This window comes from Mustelus asterias, chromosome 7 (assembly GCF_964213995.1).
Source record: "Mustelus asterias chromosome 7, sMusAst1.hap1.1, whole genome shotgun sequence".
In the NCBI taxonomy this organism is placed as follows: Eukaryota; Metazoa; Chordata; class Chondrichthyes; order Carcharhiniformes; family Triakidae; genus Mustelus; species Mustelus asterias.
Genome location: NC_135807.1, coordinates 41,400,168 through 41,417,150, shown reverse-complemented (window position 1 = coordinate 41,417,150; position 16,983 = coordinate 41,400,168). Strand labels below are relative to the sequence as shown.

The following is a 16,983-nucleotide window of genomic DNA, read 5'->3' as shown; positions in this document are numbered from 1 at the left end:
TGGATTTCCAGATCCATAAACCCAGGGGTTTGTTGGGTTTTACATTGGGTTATGTTTGGATATGTTTCTCTCTGCAGGCATTGAATCTTCACCTAAACAAGAAGTTTCGCTGAAAAAAAATCATGTTGCACATACATAAGCCAAAATCCATGGATGAATAGGAGGTAAAGTGCAACAGAAAAATGGGAAACTTCAGTAAACAGCTCACTTCCAAAAATACGCTTTATTCATAAATCTGTGAGAACATTACAAACATTCCAAAATGACCATCACACAAAAAGCAACAATATTCAAGCTCTTCACACACATCAAGTAACATTCTGAGATGCTTCAATACAGTAAAGGAAACGTTTCAGACATTTTACAATGGTCTTCCAAATGTTGCAAAGTTATTTTAAAGGTTGTCCACATACAAAAAGTTGCACTCCGTAAACAGCTCTTGCTTCTCCAAAGCGACCCCAGCTTCAGTCCTATACAGCTGAAGTGTCCCTCTAGTTTGTTCCATCATCTTATGTCTCTCTCTCTCTCTTTACCTTGCACACATCTTGCACAATGGACAGGATAACCCTTTAAACCTGCAATCACCTCCATGCTCGGCTATCTGGGTGGCGCTGCAATGCTTCATCCCGATTGGTTTTGTCGAGCAAAATCCTTTCTGCCACCCCCTTCACCCCAACAGCAGAGCTGCGCACGCGTCTGCTTCACTCAATGAGTGCACCCTCCTCACTTTAATCGTGCAGCTCACGAACGTAGAGGTTATTTCAAGAGGTTTAGGTAAGAAGTGTTACCAGCTCTCCAGGAGGGAGTTCTCTGTTTTTGCATTGGCTTGCATTGATTAAAGCGTTTTGATTGTATGCTGAAAATTTGCATTGCGTTCAATTAGGGGGAAAGAGAGAGAGAGCGAGGATTTGAAGGGAAGAACGTGAGGATAAAGTCCGCGGAAGAATATTCTTTGGAAGAGGAGGAGGAGGAGGTATAGAGTGTTTGCTGGCTGGCTGGGGAGTTTGCAGAGTGGGAGGCTGCAGACTCGGGCACGAGAAGCGGACAGAACACGGTGTGATCCCCGGGACATTCCAGAGGCAGGCGCGAGCTCCCCGGGCTGGAAGCCCCGCCATCCGCACAGCAGCAGCAGCCGGATCAGGAGTCTAAGGGGGGGGCGAGAGGATGGAGAACGCCTGGCTCCTCCTGACTCTAACACTCTGCACACTGGCAAACGGAGAGCTGGTAAGTCGCTTCCCCCACCTCTCTTTTTGTTTTTTAAGTTTAATTTGCTTTTCTAAAATGTGTGAGGGAGATTGACCAGGTCCAGTCTAACTGAAACCCGTGTGGCGCTTGTTCCCTCAGACACCTAAACTTGTGAACCAGGCGAAAAAGCCTGTTGGCATCGCAGGAGTGCGATTCCCCCCCCCCCCCCCTCAAATGTTTACATTTAAAAGTTCAGAGTGCTCAATGACAGGGGGGGGGGAACAGATATCGACTCGAATGTAAGATCAAACACTAGGATAAAGGCAAAAGATAAAACCTATCTTGTCCGTGCTTTATTTCTGCTTCATTCTCAGGTTGCAAGAGGGTTATACAGGAAAGTTTTTTTTTGCTTTTATTTTTTTTCTCCCCTTCCCCCGTTTTGTTCCTGTTTGGAGCGAGATGGGGTGAATTGGGAAAACACAGGGATTGGGGATTTAATATTACGGCTTTGGGGGGGGGGGGGAGCTGCTCCTTTTTACACATGCGGGAATGTGAACATCAATCAGTCAATTCTCCCCCCCCCCCCCCCCCCCCCCATTTCGCCTGAGGGTTGCGGGAAGCAGATTGCAGTAAATTAATTCCCCTTGTCGCCTTGTGAAAAGGATCAAGGCACAAACCAACCTGTTGAGGGGAACGAGCCGGATAATAAGCTCCGGAAGCAAGGAGAGCTGGAAAGAGGGAGAGGGATTTTTATGTATTTTTTAAAAAAAACCCAAGTTGGGAGAAAGTTCCTTGCGCTTGTGAAAAGTGCAGGTGGGATATTTTGTTGGGATATCTATGCAAATCCTTTAGATGGCGTCTGAGGTTCTCCAGCGGGCTAGTTTTATATAACAGGCAGGATAACTGGAATGTACAACGCCATACAAAATGTTAACTTACTGCAATCCAGTTGTTGCACCAATAATTTTCTGCATGGTGTGAAGGATTTTGTTCAGTTTGGCTCTTTTTAAAAAAAAAGTTCACCGAATGGAAGGGACATTGGAGGAATTCACCAAAAATCGGATCAAGGGAGTTGAATAAATACAATTTAATGGAAATTTAAACTGCGAAAGCATTTTTGTTCTGGACGGAGTATCACCTGCGTTGGTAAAATAAAAGTTACGCCTGTATGCACGCACAGTAATGACAATTTTTGTGGTCCCTGTGATTTAAGAAAACCGTTCGTAGTTTTACCAACAAATAGACCTGACGCAGTATGAACATCTTAACAGCCAGTCCGGAGGCATCTAAATGTAATTTGTGCAGTAGGCTGTTCCAGGAACTACTTAATTCCAAAAGTCTCTTAAGAGTCCATTGCACCTTTTTTATATGAATCATCCCAATTTGCTCAGTTACATAAAATTGATTATTCCATTAGCTTTTATCTGTAACCTCTACTGAATAAGAACGGTGCCTAGCTATTGCAGGATTATTATCCATCCAGTTTTATATGACCTAATAGAATACTTCTTTAAAAAAAACCTCAGAACTTAAGAAATATGAGCTAGAGTAGGCCATTTTGCCCCTCGAGCCTGTTTTGCCATTCTCTGAATATTTGTATCCCCAGCAATTTCTTTCTTCCCCCAAAGCTACGTGACACATTGTTAAAACATGACTTGCAACAAAATTCCTGTAAATATTCTAGAAACTAATGGAGTACATTAAGCCTAACATATTTGAAAATGGGTATTTTCTTTAAATGTGTATTTTTCTTGAGTAATTTTCATTGAAAGAAATTAAACAAGAATTTTTAATTAAACTTTACAGTTCACTGTCCCATTTAAAGGTATTTTTAAGATAAATATTCTCAGGAAATGTAAAAGTACAAAAATAAATCTGTAATTTGTTTCAAATTAAGTAAATAGATTTATGTTCTGACTTGTGAATGTATTTCCCAGTGGAGCACTGCAGTAGATTTAATATAAAACAGTAAAATTAAAAAAAAACTGAAATGAAATTCTAATAAGCGTCAGTGACCACCAGAAATTGGTCAAGATACAAGTCAGACAGAACATGCTTTGATTGCTGTTGGCACTCTTCAGTAATTTTAATATTGTTCTTGCTACCTTTTTTGGCAGAATCTTTAATAGAATTGTATAAAATTTCTTGCTGTTATACAAGCTGATTTTTTGCATCATGCCTTGTGTATATTTGCATTGCTATGACAGTTTTGGTGGAACGTTTATGCATGTAGTTAGTACTTCAGCTGAGTCAGTGGTTCTGGAGGACAAACAAAATTTGTGTAATTACAACATGGATGAGGAAAGGCAGTCTCGCACCCTTCAAATCCCCTTACCTTGAAACTGGTAAGCAGCTGGTGGTGATAAAATCTGGTATGGGCTATTGGAGTTGACCATCTCTCGAATAACAAGGTATTTGGCAGGATGCAAGCTGCATTCCACCACATTCTATGCCCATTTTGAGCAAGAGGTCTGAGAGCACGCCCTCCATCCTGGAAGCCTCGGACGAACCTGCATCTGAGGTCACCATTACCAACATTAGAGCAGCCTTCTCAAAAGTCAACCCACTGAAAGCAGCTGGCCCAGATGGGGTACCCGGACAAGCACTCGGATCCGGGGGGGGGGTTGGTATTCGCAGACATCTTCAACCTCTCCTTGCACCAATCTGAGGTTGCTACCTGCTTCATGAAGACGACCATCGTCCCGGTACCAAAGAAAAGCCAGGCAGCATGCCTTAATGACTATCGTCGAGTGGCTCTGACATCCATCGTGATGTGCTTTGTGTTCATGGCACAAATCATTCCTACCTCACAGACTGCCTGGATCCACTACAGTTCGTCTATCGCTGCAACAGGTCCACAGCAGATGTCACCTTCCTAGCCCTACACTCAACCCTGGCACACCTAGATAACAAAGACACCCATGTCAGACTCCTATTCATAGACTACAGCTCTGCCTTTAACACCATTATTCCTACAAGACTCATCTCCAAACTCTGTGGCTTGTGGCTCGGCTCCTCCCTCTGCAACTGGATCCTACACTTCCTAGACCGCAATCAAAGAGAGGCAACAACAACACCTTGACACTGGTGCTCTCCAAGGCTGTGTCCTCAGCCCCCTACAATACTCCTTATACACCTGACTGGCCAAATTCCCCTCGATTTGATTTTCAAGTTTACTGATGACACCACCGTTGTGGGTTGGATCTCAAACAATGACGAGACACAGTACAGGCAAGAGATCGAGAATCTAGTGAACTGGTACAATGACAATCTCTCCCTCCAAAGTCAACAAAATGAAGGAGGTTATCATCGACTTCAGGAAGCATTGTGGAGGGCGTGCCCCTGACTACATCAATGAGGTCGATGTAGAAAGGGTCGAGAGCTTCAAGTTTTTAGGTGTCCAGATCACAACAACCTGCCCTGGTCCCTCCATGCCAACACTATAGTTTTTTAAAAAGCCCACCAACACCTCTACTTTCTCAGGAGACTAAGGAAATTTGGCATGTCAGCTACGACTCTCTCCAGCCTCCTACAGATGCACCATAGAAAGCATTCTTTCTGGTTATCACAGCTTGGTATGGCTCCTGCTCTGTCCAAGACTGCAAGAAACTACAAAAGATCGTGAATGAAGCCCAGTCCATCACTCAAACCAGCCTCCCTATTGACTCTGTCTACACTTCGTGCTGCTTCGGAAAAGCAGCCAGCATAATTAAGGACCCCACGCACCCCGAACATTCTCTCTTCCACCTTCTCCCGTCGGGAAAAAGATACAAAAGTCTGAGGTCACATACCAACTTACTCAAGAACAGCTTTCCCTGCTGCCATCAGACTTTTGAATGGACTTACCTTGCATTAGTAGAGAAAGATCAACACCCTCGCTATGGCTGTAACACTACATTCTGCACACTCCTTTCCTTCCCCATGTACGGTATGCTTTGTCTGTTTCGTGCGCAAGAGACAATATTCTCTATATACTAATACATGTGACAAATCCAATCACATTGAAAATGGATGCCCAGCTTATGGTTGGTTTTTGAAATTGAGATTTGCGATTGTTACCTGGAAGCCGCATATAAAATTAGTTTGCATATATCCAGGTTCTTGATGCCAGCCATCATTTCGCTGCAAAATTGCAAACAATTGCTGTTGAAGCTCTGCTTTTAAAACTGGATCTACCAATTGATGGGATGTGATGCAAGTTGTTGTGGGATCAGGAAAATGATGCCAATAGCTACATGAATCTTGTGTTGCTCCCATCTCACTTGTTAAGGCCTCTTGTCTACATATTGAAGGCTCAAATCTACAATTGCTAGTTGTCTGGCCAACTAGTGACTATGGGTAAGTGAGCATCTTGGAGATCTGGTGGCATAACTAGCAATGAGGTTTTGGAATCAAGTCAACCCTTTGTGGCAGACTCGGTAGTCTTGAACTAAGCAAATCCTCTCTAGCCAAAGGTATTGGTAAGTGAGTCTGATTCACTGGAACCTCGGGAGCAGTATCTTCCTTTCTTGGATGCCCTAAGGCTAGCTTAATAGGACAAACAATACAAACCATCTTTAGCCAAGTTGAGCAGTTTTAGCAGGTTAACTTAGCAGTACCACATCCCGAAGGCTCAAGTTACCAATCTGCGTTTAGGCTTTCCAGATTTGGGTGTGTGTGTGGTATCTCTCGGGAGAATGTGTCCATTCAGTATTTGGCAATTCGATACAGAGAGTCTGAATTCAATTCCATCAACTGCTTGATTTGGAGAATCTTTCAAACGTGGTGTTGGTTTGTGTCTGTGTTAGATGCCTGAATGCTTGCAACAAATGCTGCAAGTTTTTGAATGAGATGATTTGTTTCTTTTGGGGGCAGTGGCAAAATGTGTAAATTACAAGCATCTTGCCCAACGTTTGAATTGCTAATGACGTGAATTCTCAAAAGACTCTGATCGTTTGAATGAACTTATTGGAATATTTCAAACATTTACCCAAAGGGTGAGGATTAAGGGAAGTCCACTTTTTTAAACCGATTAAAACAGTCCAAAGATGTGAAGGTTAGGTTGATTGGCCAGGTTAAAAATTGCCCCTTAGAGTCCTGAGATGCGTAGGTTAGAGGGATTAGTGGATAAATATGTGGGAGTAGGGCCTGGGTGGGATTGTGGTCGGTGCACACTTGATGGGCCGAATGGCCTCCTTCTGCACTGTAGGGTTTCTATGATTTCTATGCTATGTGTTCATGCTGCTTCAGAATATTGCTTTTTTAAAACTGTAATTTTCATATTTCCTTCCCCTCATCACATTTTTCTGCTTGCTTCTGGTGTCCCCCCACCACATGTGAATACCTGCTCTCATCTTTATTCTGATTAAAGTAAAATTAAGCAGGTGAAGATCCATAATTAAAGGAAAAACAGACTTGCTTTTCATGACCACTGAGCATCTTAAAATGCTTTACTGACAGTCAAGTACTTCTGAAGTGTGGCCACTATTGTAATATAGGCAACCTGTTTATCAGGCAATCTGTGATGTTGATTGAGGGATAAATATTGGCCAAAACATAACTCCCCTGCTCTTCAAAATGTGGGTTTTTTAACATCCATACAAGCAGGCAGATGAAAGAGAGGATCTCAGTACTGGATTGGCAGCCTTGATTTTTTTTGTGCTCAATAAGCTTGAACTTGGAACCATCTGACTCGGATGAGAAGGGTGTTACTAACTGAAACGCAGCCAATTTTCAAGCAGAACACCAGAAGAGTTGGTGAACAAACAGGAATTGTAGCGCATTACACTATAGAAATCGTCCAGCCTGCATCTGCCTGGATATCAGCCAACCCTTTCCCCTTTTTTTTTCAAGCAACTGGAATTATTGAATTTTATAACATGAGGAACTCATTTAGACTGTCATGTCTTCACAAAAATAATGCAGAAAGAGGCCACTTGGCCCCTGTCTGCACAGGCTCTCTGATGGAGTATTCTACTTGTGACTGCTGTCGCATTCTTTTCAGATAGTGATCCAATTCCCTTTTGAATATCATGATCAAATCTGCCTCCAGCACCCTCTTGGGAAGTTCGTTCCAGATTCCAGTCACTCTGAAAGTTTTTCTTCACATCTCTTCTCCTTTTGCCCATTATTTTGAATCTGTGCCCTTTCGGTCTTGATGTAGTCTTGAGAGAGAACAGTTTCTCGCAATTTGTTTATCCTGTCCATGCTACTCAGAATCTTGAACACCTCAAAAGTCTCCTCTTGGCTTTCTTCTCTCCAAGCAAAACAGACCCAACCTCTCCAATTTATCCTCATGCCTTTGGTTGTTTATCCCTGGGATCATCCTTGTGAATTCAAAGGTGATGAATGGTCCTTCAATTGAGCCGAGTCTCGGTCAGACTTTATGCGGAGTGATGTGTTTAGTTTTGAGTACCAAACTGAAGGAATCATGTATTTGCTATGGAAGGTGTATAGTGCACACCCTGGCTTAAAGGGTTAAATTGAGAACAGGCTCTAAAAACTTGGCTTAAGTTTAGAAATTTGGTGATTATGATCAAGGTGTTTAAAATTATGAAGGATGGATATGGAGAAATGGTCCCCTGTCATAGGGAAATCCAAAATAAAAGCATAATAAAGTTAGTGAAATTGGGAAACACTCTTTCATATTGTTTGGTGGAAATCAAGATCTTGCTTCATTTGAAAGGCTGTGGATCCTGGATCAAATGAACTTTTCAAGCCTGAAATCAATAGTCTTTTAGTTAAGTATGGACATCCAGGTTTAAGGAGCAATAGCAGGTAAATGGCATTGAGGTATATATCAATCATAATCTAATTGAATGCATCAAAGGCTCAAGGGGCTGAATGGCCTGCAGTTATCATGCCTGTTAATGGTGTGCTGTGTGATGCATAATGTTCCCAGTTGTAGTCCAACTAAGGTCTGTACAATTTCAACATTACTTTTTCTATGACGTTAGACACGTTCTGATGGCTTTTTTTGGACTTCTACATTTGCTATGCCTATGGTTCAATTTGTTTCAAGAAATATTCCATAATTCGTACTTACAAAATGTTTCACTTTTGTATCTTTCTATTTTAAATTCCCATGTGCAACGCACCTGCCAGCCCTGCAGCCTTTCACATTCTTAGTGTCCCCATTACAGTAGTGTTGCAACCCATTAGTAACTGTCAGTACAATTCTTTCACTTTTTCTCAGTGCAGTGTGTGTAAATATGACTCGGTGCAAACTCGATGAACTAAATGGCTTCCTTCTGCACTGTAGGGATTTTATGATTCTAACAGTGGCTTTAACAGACTTGCAGATGTGCTTTTTGCTCCACGTAAACCGAAATATGTTTTTTTTTGTTATCTGTCCTCTGTTATGCAAAATTGTTTTGTAAAGTTTGTCAAGTTGACCAACTCTGAATAACTGAAGGGGTGGCACGTTGGCATAGTGGTTAGCACTGCTCAGAGCACCAGGAACCCAGGTTCAATTTCTGGTTTGGGTCACTGTCTGTGCGGAGTCTGCACGTTCTCCCCAGGACCGCATGGGTTTCCTCCCATAGTTCGAAAGACGTGCTGCTTAGGTGCATTGGCCATGCTAAATTCTCCCTCAGTGTACCCGAACGGGCATCGTGTGGTGCCTAGGGGATTTTCACTGTAACTTTACTGCAGTGTTAACATAAGCCTACTTGTGACAATAAAAAAAAAAGTTGGTCTTTAATTCAATAGTTACTGAACTACCAGGTGACATAGCTAAGCAACTGGAGAAACACAAGTTTAAAGTTTATTATTGTGTGCCTGCAGTCCTCTGGTATTTACTTATTCTCCTATTCTGAGATCAGGCTCTGTTTACTACCTCCTGACTGTGGATGCCTCAGTCCCTTGATCTGATTGCCTCCTCCAATACTTCCAAGCTAATCTGCTGGTAACTTTGCAACAACTTTGAGAAGCCCTGCCGCTTTTTCGACTGGCTTCAAGCTGGGCAATCTTCCAGCTCCATTTCCCTCATGAAATCCAAACTGAAATTTAGCACTGCTTGCATTCCACATGGTGAATGAAGTTAGGCCTGCACTGTAAGCAGTGAAACAGCTAATTTAACTTGTTATTCATTTTAACTATCTTCTTTGAGCTGTACCCCACACACAATCCAAGCTACAATTAATGGTATTGTCACAAGTGCGCAGATAAATTGAAACCAGAGAACCTCCGTAACCTCCACCCATCTCCCTGATGATGTGACATACTTTGGGATGTCCTTGAACCGATCATTATGTTAAGTATCCCTCATTTAAAATCCCTTCACTGATCTAAAGAAAGAAACGTATTTTACAACCCTTTAGGGTTTACATAATACTTTTAAACTAAGTTATTGATTTTCAAAGCAAAAACATCTCACTGGAAGACCCTTAAAGGATTGCAGACGTCAGTTCTCTGCAGTTAAATTTTAATTCCTAAAGTTAAAAGTTGTATTCTAAAACATGTTTACCATGAGCTAGATATTCATAATGTGGAACAAAGCTACCTGTAGATGCGAAATAATGAGGAAGAATATTCTGGAATGCCTCGATGCCGAAAGTTAGATCTTTAATAAATGAAGCAATTGGTTCAGTGCATCTGTGAAATATGAAATGACAGCCCACCGGACTGTTATATGCTTGTTTTTCAGTGAATAGATAAATAGTACATTGCTAATTTTTCAGTGCGATTTTTTTTTTTTTTTCCTTTTAGCTTTTTATTAGCTTTTATTTTAGAATCTGACAAACTGATTGCTGGAGATGATGTGAAATAATGATGCTTAATGTTACAGTTGCATTGACCTTTTTACAAATGTTAGGCCACTCGAGCAGAAACTAATTTTCAGATCACCAGCTCAAATGCATTTTGAATTTAATGGCAAGTATAAATGCAGGTTTTAAAAAAAAAAAAGGGAAGTCCAAGGTGGAAAAAACATTCATTTCTGGGATGTAGAAAAAGCTCCCTAAATGCGGTCATCCAGACTGTTGGTGGGCTTTTTCCTTGAACCACTGCAGCCTTTGTCCTAGGAGTGTTTGGGCAAGTACAGGATGTTAACACAGCAACTGAAAGAATGGCAACATGCATCTAAGACTGAAGGTGATGGTGTTCTAATGACATTGCTGCACCTGTCCTTGGTGATAGTGGTGGCTGATGAGTGGTGCTGTCAAAATAACCTTGAGTGAATTGCTGAAAATATATTTTGTCGATCGTACACACTGCAGCCGCGGTGATGGAGGAAGTGAGTACTGAGCCTGTTCCTTGTGCCAATCATGCAAATTGCTTCATCCTAAATGAAAGGGCTACTTGCATGTTATTCAAGGAAGTTTTGGAGAATTAAAACTAAATGTGTAAATCGTAACGTCACTTCTTTTAAGACTCTCTAGGTTGAAGCCCATTAGGACCCATGGTTTTGTCATGAAGCTCCTTCTTGAATTCCTCCCATTTCCTGATTTACACTATTTCTGCAATGTTACTTAAGAACATAAGAAATAGGAGCAGGAGTAGGCCATCTAGCCCCTCGAGCCTGCCCCGCCATTCAATAAGATCATGGCTGATCTGACGTGGATCAGTTCCACTTACCCGCCTGATCCCCATAACCCTTAATTCCCTTACCGATCAGGAATCCATCCATCCGCGCTTTAAACATATTCAGCGAGGTAGCCTCCACCACCTCAGTGGGCAGAGAATTCCAGAGATTCACCACCCTCTGGGAGAAGAAGTTCCTCCTCAACTCTGTCTTAAACCGACCCCCCTTTATTTTGAGGCTGTGTCCTCTAGTTTTAACTTCCTTACTAAGTGGAAAGAATCTCTCCGTCTCCACCCTATCCAGCCCCCGCATTATCTTATAAGTCTCCATAAGATTCCCCCCTCATCCTTCTAAACTCCGAGTACAAACCCAATCTCCTCAGCCTCTCCTCATAATCCAAACCCCTCATCTCCGGTATCAACCTGGTGAGCCTTCTCTGCACTCCCTCCAATGCCAATATATCCTTCCTCATATAAGGGGACCAATACTGCACACAGTATTCCAGCTGCGGCCTCACCAATGCCCTGTACAGGTGCATCAAGACATCCCTGCTTTTATATTCTATCCCCCTAGCGATATAGGCCAACATCCCATTTGCCTTCTTGATCACCTGTTGTACTTGCAGACTGGGCTTTTGCGTCTCGTGCACAAGGACCCCCAGGTCCCTTTGCACGGTAGCATGTTTTAATTTGTTTCCATTGAGATAGTAATCCCATTTGTTATTATTTCCTCCAAAGTGTATAACCTCGCATTTCTCAACGTTATACTCCATTTGCCATATCCTCGCCCACTCACTCAGCCTGTCCAAATCTCTCTGCAGATCTTCTCCGTCCTCCACACGATTCACTTTTCCACTTATCTTTGTGTCGTCTGCAAACTTCGTTACCCTACACTCCGTCCCCTCCTCCAGATCATCTGTATAAATGGTAAATAGTTGCGGCCCGAGTACCGATCCCTGCGGCACGCCACTAGTTACCTTCCTCCAACCGGAAAAACACCCATTTATTCCGACTCTTTGCTTCCTGTCGGATAGCCAGTCCCCAATCCACTTTAACACACTACCCCCAACTCCGTGTGCCCTAATCTTCTTCAGTAGCCTTTTATGGGGCACCTTATCAAACGCCTTTTGGAAATCCAAAAACACCGCATCCACCGGTTCTCCTCCATCAACCGCCCTAGTCACATCTTCAAAAAATTCCACATTTTCGTCAAGCACGACTTTCCCCTCATGAATCCATGCTGCGTCTGATTGATCGAACCATTTCTATCCAGATGCCCTGCTATCTCCTCTTTAATAATGGATTCCAGCATTTTCCCTACTACAGACGTTAAGCTGACCGGCCTATAGTTACCCGCCTTTTGTCTCCTTCCTTTTTTAAACAGCGGCGTAACATTAGCCGTTTTCCAATCAACCGGCACTACCCCAGAATGCAACGAGTTTTGATAAATAATCACTAACGCATCCACTCTTACCTCTGACATTTCTTTCAATACCCTGGGATGCATTCCATCCGGACCCGGGGACTTGTCCACCTTCAGTCCCATTAGTCTACCCAGCACTGCCTCTCTGGTATCTCAGTGAAGACCAGTGCAAAATAACTGTTCCATTCATCTGCCATCTACTTTCCATTAATTCCCCGGGGTTACTTTTTATAGGAACAATGCTCACTTTAATTCTATTGTGATTTCTCTTTTTTCTTAGGGGTATCTATGGAAACTCTTTCTTTCTGTCTTTATATTTCTAGCCAGCTTTCTCTCATACTCTAATTGTTACATCCTTATTAATCTTTTCATCATTCTCTGCTGTTCTTTGCATTCTGTTCAATTTTATGACCTGTCACCCATGTTTGTGCAATTATGTGCTTTATCTTTAAGTTTGATACCACCTTAACTCTAGTTAGCAACAGATATAACAGATAGTCGGTCATTCCCTTGGAATTTTTCTTTATTGTTAAAGCATATCAATTTTGTGTTTTCTTAAATGTCCATCATTGCATCTCTTATTTGCCTGGATTGTCTGACCGTTCACTTTTTTATGTAAGATTTCCAGAAAGCATCTAGGTGCCACATCAAAGGTTATTGTGGAAAATAAAAGTTCATGGTGCAGTGGGTAACATTGGCATGGATAAAAGAATGACAAGCTAACAGGAAACCGTAAGCATAAATGGGTCATTTCTGGTTGGCAAAATGAGTGGTGTGTGGCAAGGATCCGTGCTGGAGCCTTAGCTTTTTACAACTTATACAATGACTTGGATGAAGGTACGGTAGCTAAATTTGCTGATGACAAAGCCAGGTGGGAAAGTAAGTTGTGAAGAGGACATGAGGCTACAAGCAGATATGGATAGATTGCCAATGGCCAAAATCTGATAAATGGCATATAATGTGGGAATTAGGAAGCCAATAAAATGTTGTTGTTTATTGCAAGGTGAATTGAATATAAAATAGGTTATGCTTCAGTTTTATACAAGGCATTGATGAGACCACATCTGGATTACTGCATACAGTAATTTCAGGAAGGGTTTAAATGCATTTCGGAGCCTGGAGAGGGAGGGTTGACTGATGAGGAAAGGTTGGACAAGTTCGATTTGTATCCACTGGAGTTTAGAAGAGCAAGAGGGGAGGTTTTTGAAACATACAGATCCTCAGGGGTATTGACAGGATGGATGTGGAAAAGGTGTCTTCTCTTGTGGAAGAATCTAGAACTAGGGGTGACTGCTTAAAAATAAGGGCTTGTCCATTTAAGAGCAGGGTGAGGAGAAATCTTTGGAAAATGGCAAATATTTGGAACACTCTTCCTCAAAAAGCAGAATCTCTGAATTTTCTTTTAGGCAGAGGTAGATAGATTCTTCAAAAGCAAGGACGTGCAAGGTTATTGGGGTAGCAGGAATGCAGAGTTGAGGTTGCAATCCGATCAGCCATGATATCAAATGGCAGAGCAGGCTCGAGGGCCAAGTGGCTGACCCATGCTTCTAAAACATATGTCTTCCTGATTTCTTTGCGAATCCACTGGGAAGGCACCAGTGAGATTGGAAATGCTTATTCTTGGAGGGAAGGCCAGAAAAGCATCAATTTTGATTTCATTCCCATCGTGAGTGGCTCAGATGGAGCACAGGTGATGTTTTCCCCCACCTGAGAAAAATGCATGTGAGATAAGAGTATCAGCTGTTCTGTGGCCTTTCCAGAGACTATAGCTCGACATAAGCTTGTATAAATATGACTCTGATGGGATAGACACTTTGCAAATCAAAAATATTCTGCTCATGTGTCTTGAATTAGGTTATGTCTCCATTTAATATCTAGGGTTGATTAGATGAGTAGTTAGTTGGTGTAGGAAAAGAGATCTGAATCTTAATTTAGTCGCAATGTGGCCAGCCTTATTACTTTTTGTGGAAGGTATGTTTATGAAGGAAAACTGGAGCACTTGGCCTATTAAGCAGCAAGGTTATGAAAGTTTGTGTGATCCTCCCGTTGTCCTGTGTTTGAAGTAGTAAATTGGTATGGAATAAATAATATTCCAGGGTCTAATCACATAGCTAATTTGGTTACATGGGTCAGTGTGTTGTACATTTTGGCCTAGGTTTACAAGTGGTTAGTTTCAGTAAACTATAATTGGAATGTGTTGATTTGGATGCTCCACCTTCAAATAATAACATTTGTACATTGGAAAATTCAGAGAAGATCAGCATTGATCATTTGAAGGTTTTAAACTTGGACCTCATGAGCAGAGATAAGGATTTTTATTGACACTACTTGATCTCCTGTGCTGTTGTCAAATAAAAGGCGGGGGGTGGGGGGAGCCAGGACAAAGAAGGTGATGGAGTCAACGCACTCTTGGTGAGAATGGAAAGACCAGGTATATTGCAGTCGGGTGAACTTGGCAACCATTTTTGCTTCTTCCATTCACAGTGGGGGGGAGGAATATGCTCGAGGTTTTTTTGAACGCAAGTGGACATTTTTTTCTGACCAAAACTAATTTATCTTCAATCCATTCCTGCCAGTTGTATATTTGGGACTTTGTCTGCTCTTACACTATATTGTTGATGCATACAATATGAATGTTTGGCTGCTTCTTAATCTCTCCCTTTCCTGTGCATGTGCTTGTCTGCCCAATATCACTTTATGACTTCTTGATTTTTGCCTGTAATGAAGATTTTACATGGCAAGCTCTGTTATCTTCAACTTTAACTTGAGTGCATCACTATTTAACTGACGTTTTCTCCCTTTATTGAAGAAATTTAACTTTAAATTTTGTTAACCTTGGATGTAAACTGTACCTATTTTTAGTTTCCTGCGTATCATTAAATTCCGTTTTTTTTTGCTTTAATCTATAACCTCAGGGCTAGAACACAAATAGAAGATTGACTGGTAAAGTTCAGGATTTATTTCCCACTCCGAGAAAATAATAATTATGTGAATTGGACTTCCCCTTTTGTTTACCATTCTGTCCAAAGCTGTCAAAGTCATATAACTAAGAATGGAGTTTGTATGTTAAGATCCTTATGGCACAAGGAATGCCACGTTTGTTTGGAGAACTGTCAAGTAAGAGAGCTGGACAATATTTTAGTGTGTTTCTAGCTTACTCAAAAGCTAGGATGAATTGGGAAAGAGGCAGTGCTTTCATAGCAATCAAAAGAGATTGTGGTCCAACCTTAACACAAGATCAAAGTAAGATTCTAGAAAAGTGTAACGTGGGACCTTTGGAGAGAGATGAAGTTTGGAAAGAAGTCCAAATTAGTTTAAAGTAGACTCGGGCCAAGTTGCAATCTCAACAGCGTCATTGCTAGAGAAGCAGTACTAACTGAAGTAATCTATTTGCTTCTGGTTCTGTATTTTTCTTGCAAGAATTTGTATTTATTATGCGTACAACTTGTGCAGTCTTCTGAGCAAGTCTTGGGGGATGGCAGGAGAGGTTGAAATAGTTGCTTGATGTTTTTGAGTCCTCTGAACAAGTTTCTGTACATGCGTCTCAGGGTTACTGGACTTAGATGCAGAGATTGTTGCAGTTCAGGCTTTTTTTGCCCTGACACTTGAGGGAAGGAAACTTGCTATCTTTAACCAGTCTCGCCTATGAAGGCGGCTTCTGTAAATGGACCGAGACTTGCATGAATCAAAGCTTCCACTAGTAAATACAAGTCTGAGACGGTATGTTGAGGATTAACAATGATCCTTTTTATTAGAACATCAGCTGCTGGAAGCCATGGAATGTGCTCACCACATTCTCCTTACTCCCTGTGAAAGTTTGAAAATATTGCTAGGGTAGATTTAGTAAATGCATTTGCTGATGGAATTAATATGTATGGCAAAACACACCAATAATAGAGTTTAAACAATGAGACTGAAGGATTCAGATACTTTTTGTGAATTGCTTGATAAGTGATCACATTCTTGGATGGAAGTTTTTCATTGACTTTTATAATAGTTATATATGTGCATGACGTGAATTCTGAGTTTTACACAAAGGATACCTTTTTTGAAGTTAAAAACACACCTGTAAAGTTCTTCCTGAATCTGAGCGCACAACTGGCATTATACCTTGTGGCGGAAGAAGACATATTAATGCCTTTGTGCAAACATCTCTCTTTAATGGTTTCACCATCAAAGTAATTGAATTTGATCTCTCTCAATCCAGAAATCACAGAATCCCTGCGGTGCAGAAAGAGGCCATTTAACCTGTACCAACGACAATCCCACGCAAGCTCTATCACTGTAACCCCAAGTACTTATCCCGCTAACACTGAGGGGCCATTGAGCGTGGCCAATTAACCTAATCCGCACATCTTTGGATCGTGGGAGGAAGCCCACACAGACACAGGGCAAATGTGCAAACTCCACACAAATAACAGAGGCTGGAATTGAACCTAGGTGCTGAGAGGCACTAGTGCTAACCACTGTACCACCATGCTGCCCTTAACTCAATGTTTCATAATGGGCATTAAACCAATTTTGACTTTCTGGTGGTCTTCATTGCAAATTGTATCTATCCAAGACCAGTAATTCCAACTAAGATTGTCTGATTATGCTGTTGAGCACCCTTGTGGTCGAGATAATGAGCTTTCTTTCCAGGTGCTAGCACTGAAACCAGTTTTTCAGTAGCATTTACCCTACTGATTGAAAGTCAAGTCTTGGCAATCACATCAATGAGGCAGAATTTTTTTTAACTGTAAAAGGATGGTGGGCAATTGATCCAGTTGGTTTTATTTTTACTAATTGAAGTTCAATTTGGCTATGTTGCCTTTATGTTTGTGTTATTCTCTGGGTATGGATGTTGTTGGCAGGGCATTCATTTATTGCCTATT

The 16,983-nt window shown here is 41.6% G+C and overlaps 1 protein-coding gene across 1 annotated transcript in view; it reads left to right on the top strand.

Moving 5' to 3' along the window:
- The first annotated feature begins 677 nt into the window (after positions 1-677).
- sdc2 (syndecan 2) overlaps positions 678-16,983 on the top strand; it is a 106,448-nt gene continuing 90,142 nt past the window's right edge. The window contains exons 1-2 of the mRNA XM_078215965.1: positions 678-774; positions 884-1,224. Coding sequence (XP_078072091.1) covers positions 1,165-1,224 — 60 coding nt within the window. The 5' untranslated portion in view covers positions 678-774; positions 884-1,164. The remainder of the gene's footprint in view (positions 775-883; positions 1,225-16,983) is intronic.